Below are 12,776 nucleotides of genomic sequence, written 5' to 3' on the forward strand. Positions count from 1 at the left end.
ACAATGCATATAAAGCGATCGCTGAGCGAGGGGAACCCCTTGTCAGAGCTCCTCGCCCACCACCACGAGTGTGAAGGGCGCTTTGCCACAAGCCCTCTCCCACCAGCACCGTAGGTAACAAGGCAGTGGCAGAGAGGAGGAGAGAGGAGAGGGAGGGAGCAGGAGGAAGAGGAGGACGGGAGGAGGGAGGGGGGGTGAGAAAGTGCATCAGCCAATGGGGCGCGGGAGGCTTGCCCGCCCGGGCCTCCCCTGCGATGCCGGGCTCTGGCCAGTCAGTCGCCTTTGATTGTGCGCCGCCGGCGGCCCCTCTCTCTCTCTCTTGGCTCCTTGACACGGGGCGCCATATAAGGCAGCGATCTCCATAGAAACGTGTCAGTCTCAATAGTGGTGTCAAAGTTCAGTATATAGCGGGCGGCGGCGGCGGCGCGCAGGGCCCCCTCTCGGAGCGCACTCCGGCCTCGGCAGCACCGGCACCGGCGGCGGCAGCAGGGCCGGCCTCCTCCCCCTCCAGCCTGAGACGAGGTGAAACTACAAGGACGCTGCAGCCTCCTCGCACTGCCGGGCTCTCTCTGTCTCCTTTTTTTTTTATTGTTTGCATTTTTTTGTTTTTGTTTTTTTCGGGGGTGGGGTGGGGGGTGGGAGGAGGGGAGCAGTGCACAGGGGGGCAACAATGTGGAGGCTTTCAGAGGACTTTTGTTTAAAAGACTGAAGAAGAATGACACCCGCGCAGAGATAATCGCCGATCGGCGGGTTATTGTTCGTCCGGCACTGAAGGAACCCGTGAGGGGTGCACGGGGAGGATTTCACTGCACGACAATACACTTTGGATATTTCTCTGTTTTTGATGCACTTCTGCTTGGCTGCACCGGGATCCGGCCCCCCTGCCACCGGGCTGCCACATTTCCGCCTGTGATCCCGAAAATAGGAAAAGACGGCCAACAAACGGCGCTTGCAGCTGAATGGCTGAGTGCGGGCTGGCCTGGACCTGGCCCCCGGACACCCCCACCCCCTGATCGGGGAGCCCCTCCCGCAGCGCGCCGCCAGCACCCGGCCGCCCCCTCCATGCTCGGCAGGGTCTGAGCCCCTCCGAGCAGCGCCAGCACCGGAGGAGGCCCGCAGCCCCGCAGCTCTCCAGGCAGCAGGACGGCCGAGCCCGCGGCCCCGGCCAGAGGCCCTGGCCGCCCTCCCCAGCCCGCCCGCCCGCCCCCCCTGGGCCCGAGATATGGCCATGGTAGTCAGCAGCTGGCGAGACCCGCAGGAGGACGTGGCCCCCAACCCGGGCACGCAGCCGGCGCGGGGGGAGCCGGGCGCCCCGCACACCCCGCAGACCCCAGGGCCGCCGGGCGGGGCGCCCTCCACACCCGGGGCGCTGGGCGGCACGACCGAGAAGCAAGGCTCCGGGGGCGGCCAGCAGCAGCACATCGAGTGCGTGGTTTGCGGGGACAAGTCCAGCGGAAAGCACTACGGCCAGTTCACCTGCGAGGGGTGCAAAAGTTTCTTCAAGAGGAGCGTCCGAAGGAACCTGACCTACACCTGCCGGGCCAACCGCAACTGCCCCATCGACCAGCACCACCGCAACCAGTGCCAGTACTGCCGCCTCAAGAAGTGCCTCAAGGTGGGCATGCGGCGAGAAGGTGAATATTTCTTCTACTGCGCTAGCGCCTGCGCCAGGGGTGCCTGGGTGTCCGTGTGTGACAATGTCTGCTTGATCTCTTGGTGTCTGAATGTGCCCCAAAGTCTGACAGATGTGTGTTGAGTGGTGTTTCTTGGGTTGTTGTAGCCGTCCTTTTTTCTATCTATCTATCTATCTATCTATGTGTGTGTGTGTATATATATATATATATATATATATATATATATATACAGACACACACAACTTCAGAGCTTCTTTTGCTTATTAAATTTATAAGCATGTATGCCTCTGTGTTTTACAATTAGCTTTCTTCTCCTATGCTTTTTGTGTGGTGTGTATTTCTTTCATATGTCGCTGTGCGTTTGGTGAATCTGCATGAATGAGCACACAAATGCATGACTTTGCTTGCCATTCAGTTCAGTAGACCTTTTTTGCACGTATGGGTTTGCAGGACTGTGGGTGTGTGTGTGTGCACGCAGTGTTATTTATTTAGGTAGGCCTGTGTGTTAGTGGCAGTGGTGTCCACTGGTTTGTCTGTATTGTCAGTGTTTCCGTGTGTATCTACATGTGTACCTGTTTGTATTTGTGTGTCTGTGGGTGTGTTTGTGAACTCGTACATATGCTGGTGTTCACGTGTGTATTTATGTTTTTGTGTATCTTTTTAAGTGACTTTGTTATTGTGGGTGTGTATGTGACTGGTACGTCTGTGGCGTTCACCTGTGCATTTTTGTGTTTTTGTTCCACTTTGTGATAATGTGTGTCTTTGGGCACCCGTGCTGACTGGTGTATGTGTTGTTGTTCACGTGTGTATTTCTGTGTTCCTCATGTGAGATGTGTGTCTTTGGCGTCTGTATGAACTGGTGTATATGTTGGTGTTGACGTGTGTATTTTTTGTGTTCCTCTTTGTGAGACCGTGTGTGCCTGTTGCATGTGTTGGTGTCCACGTGTGTATTTCCGTGTTTAGTGTTCCTCTTTGTGTGGCTCTGTGTGCCTGTGTGGACTGGTGCATATGTTGGTGTCCACGTGTGTATTTCTGTGTTCTGTGTTCCTCTTTATATGACTGTGTGGGCCTGCGTGGACTGGAGCATATGCTGGTGTCTGCATGTGTATTTCTATGTTTGTCGAGCCTCTGTTTATGTGTGCCTGTGGGTGGTTATGCTATGTGTGTGGTTTGCCTGCTGGTGACTGTGCGCGAGTGTTTGCATATTACACATATACATCTTGCATACCAGGCATTTGGCCGTGACAGCGCACCCTGTGTCGAGGCTGCCATTTCATAATACGACTATTATTCATAACGGTCTCTTCCTGGGCTGGAAGGCCGGGCAGAGGCCCAGACGTTTTCCGACTGGTGCAGATATGCATATTATCAACAACTAGTCTGAACACAGATTTTTCTAGGACCGACCCTTTAAAGCCAGGCAGTGGTTTAGCACTTTAATCTACCGTGAGAACGGGCGCCTTGTTTCGGAGGCAGCAGCGCGCCTCTCGGTCTGAGACGGGTCTCCCCTCGTCTGAGCAGGAGCCGGGCCTGGTGTCGACTCCCAGGACACGGGCAGCGATCCCTTGTCTCGAGCAGGCTTCGGGTGCCCTCACCCTCTCCTGTCTCACGAAACCACACAAACACAACTCACCCCCTACTGTCTCGCGAAACCACACAAACACAACTCAGGTTTCAGCAAAAAGACCCATTTTACCGCAGCCCTCTCGTTATCTCTCAACGCAGAATGTCAGGGAGTGAAACCCACAATTTATGAAAAATACCACCAAAAACACCGGCTGCAGATGGGAATTCCCTCATTTAAAAATATTAGAATTGTATAAAAATGAGTAGGTCACTCCAGCGAGGCGGCATGTGGTACCAAGCAAGGGCTGTGTGTTTACAGTTGTGTATCCTAACTACGCACAACGCTGCAGTATTCTGAAGAAAAGTAAAATGTACAAATGCGCCGCGGGCAGATTAAAAATAGCGCCTTAATTGTGTCCTGCAATCGCGAATCATTGAAGAGCGAAGGGTCGTGTTTGAGCGTTAAACTGCGCCTAACATGTGGCTTCTGGTAGCTTAATTGTTCTCGTGTGTTGGGCCTTCATAAAAGTTTGCATCGTGTTAACAAGAAAACGCCAGAAAGCGAATCTGGAGCAAACAGACACAGCTGAGCTCCACAAATGAGAAAGAGGCATTACCTCACATTTACCACTTGCGAAACATCTCCCAAAATAGGCCCGACGGCGAGAAGGCATAACGCAATTTTTAAAAGATAAATTGTGGATAAACCGCCTGACTCGCAATTCTCTTAACCCCTCTCCTCATAAACCAGTTAAAATGTATTCATTCCAGTTAAAATGTTGGCCCAGTCGGAGTAAAGCACGCACCGCACGCACTCTCTCTCTCACACACACACAGACACGTAAAAAAACTTTGGTCAGCTTTTGGAACTCGGAGCTGCTTACGTTTTGCATCGAGCTGGGTTAATGAATCCAGCGCGCTTGCAGTTGCAGCCCAGTGCATGCACGGAGCAAAACTCTCAGCAGAGCTCTGCAGTTGTTTGGCCTGGCAGATATATTTATTATCCAGCTCCTGACATTTTTTCTAATGTTTGCTTACAGTAAGTCCATATATATAAATATATTTTTATATGCAATTTTTATTTTTATTTTCTAGTTTTTTTTTTATTGAAATCAAACCACTGGCCACCTGGACGAGTGAGTGTTTGCAGATAGCTGGCTGGGGTGCTTATGATAAATGTGTTCGGCTTGCAAGGGTGTTTATCTGTGTGGCGAGGCTTGCATGGCTGTCTTTAAAGCATTAAGACACGGCGTCTTGAAGTACAACCGGGGTTGCCGTTGATAAATAAACAGGGCCACATGCCTTGCAGGAAGAAATGACAGCACTGGCTGTAACGCGGGCATCTCTTCTCTGCTTGCCACACACACGCATTCACTCGCCTTTTCCTCTGCATCGCCGTGGGATCTCTATGCTGCATTATCCTTGTTTATTTTATTTTTGCGGGTTTTCGGGGACTATGGGTAAACAGATCACTATTTCCTGATGAGGGGAAGGGCTGGCACTGGGTGAAGTCGTGTTATTAATTTTGTGCATTTCTACTGGAATGCATCTTTTCTTCTGGGGTTCTCGTAGAGATACTTTCTTGCAGCGGGTGGGTAGCATTTGTAAGCACGTGTTGTTATATCAGTGCATGCGTAGACGATTCTCCTACTGTAGATTTCTTTTATTTTTCTGTTCTTTTTGCAGCAGCTGTGCTTGGCCCTGAGTGGATGCTTTCTATATCCTTGCGAATTTGTACATTGTGTTGGTATACCCGCGTTGTTTTTTAATTGTACTGACTGAAAATGGGTCTGGTTACCTTCAGGTGAAGCAAGGCTTGGCCTTGGGTGAACACAGGATGTTATTATTTTACGTGCGCCCTGAGGTCTGTCTCCTTTTTGTCTGTTTATTTTGGTGTGGGATATGTTTGGTGAGGGTGCAGGAAGCCTTGTCCGGGGCAAGGGACGGGTGCGGTGGATCTGCGCCCCCACGGGCATCGGTAGTGGTCGCTCGCTGTTGCATTGTCAGCCCTGGTTGCACATTTCCTCTTTCTTCTCCTTCTTTTTGTCAGCGGTTCAGCGAGGAAGAATGCCTCCAACACAGCCCAACCCAGGCCAGTACGCGCTGACCAACGGGGACCCCCTGAACGGCCACTGCTACCTGTCCGGCTACATCTCGCTGCTGCTGCGCGCCGAGCCCTACCCCACGTCGCGCTACGGCAGCCAGTGCATGCAGCCCAACAACATCATGGGCATCGAGAACATCTGCGAGCTGGCGGCGCGCCTGCTCTTCAGCGCCGTGGAGTGGGCCCGCAACATCCCCTTCTTCCCGGACCTGCAGATCACCGACCAGGTGGCCCTGCTGCGGCTGACCTGGAGCGAGCTCTTCGTGCTCAACGCCGCCCAGTGCGCCATGCCGCTGCACGTGGCCCCGCTGCTGGCCGCCGCCGGCCTGCACGCCTCGCCCATGTCCGCCGACCGCGTGGTGGCCTTCATGGACCACATCCGCATCTTCCAGGAGCAGGTGGAAAAGCTCAAGGCCCTGCACGTCGACTCGGCCGAGTACAGCTGCCTCAAGGCCATCGTGCTCTTCACGTCAGGTGAGGAGGCGCCGAGGGCGGGGGTGGATTGTGGGGGCACTGTGGGGTGGCAGGGGCGGAGAGGGAGGGCAATGGGTGATGCAGGGGGTGCTGGGACGGTGTGTTATGGCGTGGGTCAGGGCTGCAGAAAGGGAGTTCTGTGGTGGTGGAGATGATGTGGAGGCTGCTGACGGTGGTGTGTAATAGTGTGGCCACCCAGAGGCTGGTTGTGTGAGTGGTGTAAGACATCGCCGCGGTGGTGGTGTGATTGTTTTAGAGTGCTGATGATGGTGGAGGGCTGCTGTAGGTAGCCGTGCAAAGTCAGGTGCAGAGGTGTTGTAGGGGTGTCCTGGTGGTAGTGTGTGTGATTTGAAATGTGCTGGTGGTGATGCGGCCATGCAAAAAAAGACAGGGTTTCTGTAATGGGCTGCTGGATGGTGGTTATGTGTGTGTTTGAGGGAGAGAGCGGGATAAAGAGAGCCAGAGATGTAGCAGGTCTGGTGGCCAGAGCGTTTTGTGTGATGGTGGAAAGGCCGGGGGCGAGGCTGGTATTTTCATCACACTAGGAGAATGACCAGGAAAGACAGGGCCCCAACCCATATCAAACCCACCGGAGTGGTGTATGGGGTGAAAGGTGAGCGGTAAAGGAGGATGACGGCTATGGGGTGGGGGTAAATGATGATGACGGTTATGAGGTGGGGGTGGACAGCCAAAGTCCCAGCTTCACGGGGCAGCGACATGGCCACAAATCAGCAGCAGACCCTGCTGCAGGTGGGGGCGGGGAGCGATGGAGGGGCGAGAGGGTGAAGAGGTCTGAGGTCAGGGGTTGGGCGGGGTCAGCCTGATTGCCAAGGTCTGGAGAAGAGCATCAGTCGGACACAGGTCCCTGACAGCTGGGGAGCCCTAGCCTGTGGCTCTCACACAACTGGTAACCCCGCTCTGCGCCTCGAGCGTGGGCAGCGCTTCCCCAGGGCGCCCAATACAAAGATGTCTTATTCTCAGGCACGAGGGAGTCGCATTTGCTGCGTTGGAATCCGCGTGAGCCTTCTCGGTTTGAATTTTCACGAGCAGGCCGTACATGCAGAAGACAGAGCGCAAACACTTATCAAACATGCATTCTCTTTGTTGCTGCCTGAACCGAAAGCGCCTGTTTCGCTGGCGGCGAATGTTATAAACAATGTGGTACCACAGATTAAAAAAATACACAAAGGTTAAGATGCAGTCAACTGCAAGTCCGTGTCGTGCTTCTTCTGCAGACTCGTGTTTATGTTTTTAGCCGTTTGGCACTTTTGCTGTATTTGGAGGGAACACTCATGTCAACAAAGCTGGTACCAGCGAAGGAGCCGTGTTTCCCTACCAGGGAAAAGGCCTCCGTTATTCTCTGAAACAAGATACGTTTTATGTTACTCTGACTAGTAAGGGGGCAGATGCGAGCAGCCCATATTATTTAAATGCAGCTTTATGTCGAGTAAACAAAGCGTAATAAAGCAGACGCTGCTTTTATAGCTACCCACCGCGTCTTTTTCACAAATCATTCCGATCGGGCCCGCATAAGGAGACGATAAATCTGGTTTGAGAATAGGCCCAGGCATCACAGGCATGTGGGAGCCGAGCAGGCGGCTGGCTCTGCGGCCTGCGAGGCGCCGTGTCCTCGCCTCCCCTGCGTGCGCGGAAAGGGAGTTACATTGCGCACAGCACTACCATGCAGCGAATGCAGTATTAATATCGATTTAAAGGTGGGAATATTCATTTCGGGGCCGGCGCTCACTGCTATGCCCGGCTGCGGCCCGTGCCCTCTGCCCACCACCATGCAGTGGCGACGAGGCCGGCGAGTGTGCGTACACCGCCACATTCTGCGCCACGAGTACGGGCGCTATGAAACCAACGCACAATTTCACCGCTGATCCTCACAGGGGAGCGCCGGGCACTTGGTCTTGGGCCTTACACAATTGAAGCATGTTGTGTTTTTTCCCTACCTTACACCAAGGAAGAGGGACGCAGAGATGCAGGGATATTATAGACCGATGTCGGCGAATGCGCCTTCGTTTCCCACCCAGGGATCGTCTGAGGTTCTGCCTTTAGAGAAAGTACGGCCGCTGTTTTAGGGAGGACGGGTGGTTTTATTGTTCGAGATTTGAGCTCGCGATGCCCTGTGGTCGCCGCAGGTTGGTGAACGAGAGCTTTGAATAAAGTGCAGTAGGTCTCCACCGTAAGCGAGGTCTCGCTAGAAAAATGCCATAAATACAGGGAATTGGGTTTGAAAGGGTCTGGTGTGCCCGAAAAGTGGCCTCCAGGTGCCAAGTACACAGGGATGACGGTGCCAGGGGCTTCTCGCCACCTCTGCCCACCCCTCTGTGCCCAACTCGTGGGCATCGCCAGTCTGCGGGACTTTCTCGAGGCAGATAAATATTTTGTGGAGTCGGAGGTAAAGATATTAACAACTGACATATTCATTCCGTGACTTATGTATTCTTTTTTATTCATCTTATAACTTGGTTCCCAAGCATGATTTCAATCCGGCTTTCTGGGTTTAAAACACCGGGCCTTGGTCGGCCGCTGTGCATGTTTAAAACGGTGTATATGTAGATGGACGCAGTACACTCCGGTGTGTACATCAGTAAATATAAACCTGTACGGGTATCCTTTTGTACTTTTCTCCGTGTGTGTAAGTGTGCATACAGAGAAAAATACATAGCTAAACAACAAGTACACATGTGTAAGTACCCGTGCATTCCTGGGTGGGCGCTTTTCAGATATAATGTGCGTTGTGTGTGTTTATATCGCTAAAAATATGCACACGTTTATGTGCACTCATATTCGTGTGTGTATCCTTTTCCTTCTATGATGTGTGCGCGTTGTCTGTATTTATCGCTCAATAAATCTGTACACGTGTATGTGTGTACTCATAGGTGTGTCCTTTTTCTTTATTTTATTGATGTGTGTTTTGTGTATATATCATTAAATAAGTACACTTGTATGTGTGTACTCATAGAATCGTGTGTACTCTTGTCATATATTGCTTGTGTGTGTTTATCGCTAACTAAATAAGCACCCGTGTGTGTGTGTATATATATATATATATATATATATATATATATATATAGTGTGTGTATGTATATTGCTAAATAAGCACGCATGTTGTGCACTCATATATTCCTGTGTGCATCCTTTCACATAATAAAGTGCGTGCATGTGTGTGCACTCATACATTTGTGTGTGCAACCTTTCACATATTAATTTGCGTGTATGTGTGTTCTTGCATGCCATGCGTGTATGTGTGTTCTTGCATGCCAGGTTTGCAGCTTAATGGGAGCGACTGGACTAGACAGATTAGATCTATAGACGTAATTTAGAGCATCTATGCATTTTTCTGGTTGCATTCAAAGACACATGTAACCTACATCTTGACTTTATTTATGATTGACATGGAGACCACTTTCGTTTTATTGCCTCGCTAGCCAAAATCCTGAATGGGATACCGTACACTGTGGCTAAAATATACTTTACGAGTTACAATAGCCTGCAATGGCGTCACAGCGCTTAATAGGCTGTTTTACGCTTTTGCTTCCTAGCCTGCTCATGGCATGAGTTGTGAGCACCTTACACGACGTTCGTGGCACAGGGGGTTTTGAGTGAAAGCCGAGGCCCCCCAGTGGCACACTAAGCCCCCCAGTTTGTAGGACGCCCAGAGTATTCGCGGCCCATTACGTGTTTTACGACATAATAATAACTGTTCATTAAATTAATTTTAAAGGGCCGTGGAGTGTGGTTTAGCCTGGGAAACTCGGACACCCAACCCTTGATTTTTATCGAATATTTATTATTATTTTTACAAAAGCACACACATTTTACGCGAGCTGCCTTGAATATTTAAACATAGATTTCAAGGCCTCTGACAGCGGGTTCGGGCGGCCTCAGATATGGGACGGCGGCATGGGCGAGGGCACGTGGGTCTCTGGCCGGTATGTACACAGGCCCACCCCTGTGTCCGGCACCTGTATGCAGGGCTGTGCACGGGGAGGGGCGGGGGCCCTCCACGGCAGTAGTTTGCACGGACGGGTGAGCTGTATCTTTACACTGTGCGAAGCTGGACACTCGTTTTTTCGCACATTTCCTGGTGAATTGTGTATATTGAAACAGCTTGGTTTCCTGGTCCACGTTATGCTTTCCCACCCTCTGCCCGGTGCACCCCGCCACAAGGCCCCCCAGGAGCATGCACACGGCGGGGCAACATTCCCTTTACATAGATGTTCGCTTCCGGGGCTTAGACTTAGATATGAATCAAACAGTCCTGATGCGTCAGGGATTTGATCGAGTGCAGCGAATATTATTTCACTGAAATGAGTCAATGATGGCGCAAAACGTGCTGTGATGCTGTCTGCAGCAACACACACCAAGTTCCCACTATCACGAGAGACTTCTTTTCATTTGCCCCCTCCCTCGGGAGGCTGGCTTCGGGTTGGCACAAGGGTCCTGACACTCAGTGCTTAGCCCTGGATGGCGGGGTTCCCGTGCGGTCTTTGCTCTTGGCTTTGTGTGGTGGTGGGGGCTGCCTGTGGTGGTGCCGGCCCTGTGGGCCTCCCCCTCTTGGTGCACCAGGACTGCTGCGGGCCGCAGAGAGACGGGCCTCTGAGTCTGGGAGGAGGACAGCGCTCCCTCTCTGCCAGGGGGTCGCTGCTGGGACCCCCAGTCACGCGGTGTGGTGAGATGTGTAGTTGAGGCTCCCTGTGGTGGTGGCCGGCACTGCCGTGTCTCGCGCCTCAGAGCGTGTGAGGGCCACAAGGGAGCAGGACGCGGGGTCTCGGCGCCCTCTCTGCCGGAGGGAGGTGTACTGTCGGGACCCCAGTAACCCCGAGGGACCGCGGAGTGCGCCGAGCACAGGGTGCGCTCCCTGATGAGACGTGTCCAGGGCACAGGCTCGTGTATGAAGTGTGTTTATGCAGTTACCGCCGTCTGGGTGTGTGGAAGGCCTTAACTCACAGGCCCCACTGGCTGGGAAATTAATGCTATAAACACTTGAGCCCCAGCCACACAGCTGGGGAGGGTTAAAGTGAAACAAGCAAAGGACGCTGCGTTAAAGTAAAAATGCTATCACGCGAGAGCAGTAGCCTAACAAAGGGAGGGAGGAAGCATTGAGGAGGAAGGAACCCCGAGAAAGAGGAAAGAAGGCAAGGGGGTGGGGGGAGAAAGAACAAACCAAACAGAAAGAAACTAGAAGGAGCATCCAATGCGTGTATTTAGACAACCTCTCTTATTAACTAAGTTCATTAGAAAGAAGTGAAGTGGGGAGTGTGGTGACTGGGACGACGTGTGCGAGGGCGTCGTGGCCTCATTGGGGTTGAGATCCGTGACTTCTATATCATTAAACAATTCATGCGCTGCTAGCTGCGAGGGGCGTTTCCTTCTTAGCTAAAGTTTGTGGTTGTTTTTAGTTTACCCACCCTTTGTGCACCTGCAAGAGGGCAAGAAGGGCCCGCAGGTGTGTGCTACATAGAGGGGATGAGTGGATAGATGGATGGGTGGGTAGATAAGTTAGTGGGTTGGTATCGGATGGATGGATGAGTGAGTAAGTAGGTTGGACGGACTGACTGACGGATGGATGGACGGATAGAAGAACCGATGACTGTGTGAGTGAACGAACCTGCCCTTCCCAGTTGCTGGTTGTTTTTTATAACACGAGGCAGCCCCAGGGACGCAGAGACCCAAGAGTTTGAGTCTGCAGCTGCGAGTATGCCTGTTTGTGTCGCCCCGGCTGCTCTCCATACTAACGGTATGCCCCTCTGCTTGTCTCCCCCTTCCTTCCCTGTGCTCTTGTGGCCCCTGGGCAGACGCCTGCGGCCTGTCAGATGCCGCCCACATCGAGAGCTTGCAGGAAAAGTCCCAGTGCGCACTGGAGGAGTACGTGCGAAGCCAGTACCCGAACCAGCCGAGCCGCTTCGGCAAACTGCTGCTGCGGCTGCCCTCCCTGCGCACCGTGTCCTCCTCGGTCATCGAGCAGCTGTTCTTTGTGCGCCTGGTAGGTAAGACCCCCATCGAGACGCTGATCCGGGACATGCTGCTGTCCGGGAGCAGCTTCAATTGGCCGTACATGTCCATCCAGTGCTCCTAGAGGGCAGAGACTCCTGTACAGGGCGCTAGGCTGCAGACACTGGGCAGACACAGAGTCTCGGGGTCTATGAACGTGTCAGAGGAGGAGGGGGGTTGGGGGGCAAAGGGAGAAGGACCCTGCCCCTTTCCTTTCCCTAAAGTGGACAGTGGAATTTAAACATCGCACGAAAAGTGGACCAGCTGGATTAACTGTGAACTGACATGGATATAATATGTACAAAAATAAGCAAAAGAACTGAGACCCGTGTAGAAAAAAACAGACACACTTATTCCATGAACATTGTTATTCATTTTGTAAAATATTAGTCTTTATTTTCGTTTTTTTGTAAAAAAAAAATACAAAAACAAATTTAAGACATTGTACGCGCATACACAACAACAAACAAATTTAAGGGTGGAAAATAACATTTTTCCGAATAATTATTAAAAAAAAAAAGTTGTCCTGTGTCTATGTACCTATTATCTGTTTTGTATTTTTTTCTGGTTCCAAACCAGGTTTTCCTGTGATTCTATACTAATAATGTTTTGATATAACCATTTGCTTCTTATAATGAGTGCGAATATATGTTGTCGAAGCTATGTTCTTCAAGAATTAAAATTGAAGTGAAAAATTTAAACAAAAATAAAAAGAATTTAGCAAAAATAAAGAGAGCGCGAGTCCTGTCGCCGCAGCAGAGATATTTTCGCTCGTTTTTTGTTTTTGTTTTTAAAGTTTCAGTGCCTGCTGCGACGGCGAAGGGTCAGGGGTGACGCTGGAGAGAGCAGGCCAGCCTAAGACTGCACGTTCGGAGAGGACGCTCGAGATTTACTAACTCAGCAGCACTACTTTCTGGCCACTCGCTCTTAACTATATTTGGTGGTGGTGGTGGGGTGGGAGGGGGGGGGAGGGGGGGTAATATGTTAATATACAA

The 12,776-nt window shown here is 51.7% G+C and overlaps 1 protein-coding gene across 4 annotated transcripts; it reads left to right on the plus strand.

The window, feature by feature from the left end:
* Positions 1-261: 261 nt before the first annotated feature.
* Positions 262-12,545, plus strand: NR2F1 (nuclear receptor subfamily 2 group F member 1). Of its 4 annotated transcripts, none has more exons than XM_069225346.1 (3): positions 262-1,634; positions 5,251-5,778; positions 11,604-12,545. In XM_069225346.1, exons 1-3 carry the CDS (start codon positions 1,223-1,225, stop codon positions 11,864-11,866), a joined length of 1,203 nt encoding a protein of 400 aa, XP_069081447.1. In that variant the 5' UTR covers positions 262-1,222; the 3' UTR covers positions 11,867-12,545. The 4 variants fall into 4 exon arrangements, with proteins under 4 accessions (XP_069081447.1, XP_069081438.1, XP_069081467.1 ...); XM_069225337.1 differs by having other exon boundaries at positions 264-1,634; positions 11,586-12,545; XM_069225366.1 differs by lacking the exon at positions 262-1,634 and adding an exon at positions 1,942-4,239 and having other exon boundaries at positions 11,586-12,545.
* Positions 12,546-12,776: the final 231 nt, after the last annotated feature.

This window comes from Pleurodeles waltl, chromosome 1_1, assembly GCF_031143425.1.
Source record: "Pleurodeles waltl isolate 20211129_DDA chromosome 1_1, aPleWal1.hap1.20221129, whole genome shotgun sequence".
In the NCBI taxonomy this organism is placed as follows: domain Eukaryota; kingdom Metazoa; phylum Chordata; class Amphibia; order Caudata; family Salamandridae; genus Pleurodeles; species Pleurodeles waltl.

Bases quoted from the DNA above. Each gene is read 5' to 3' on its own strand.
- NR2F1 (XM_069225337.1), top strand. From the start codon at position 1,223: ATGGCCATGGTAGTCAGCAGCTGGCGAGACCCGCAGGAGGACGTGGCC. The intron at 1,635-5,250 runs GTGAATATTTCT...TCTTTTTGTCAG, and splicing joins GGTGGGCATGCGGCGAGAAG to CGGTTCAGCGAGGAAGAATG. The intron at 5,779-11,585 runs GTGAGGAGGCGC...GCCCCTGGGCAG, and splicing joins CATCGTGCTCTTCACGTCAG to ACGCCTGCGGCCTGTCAGAT.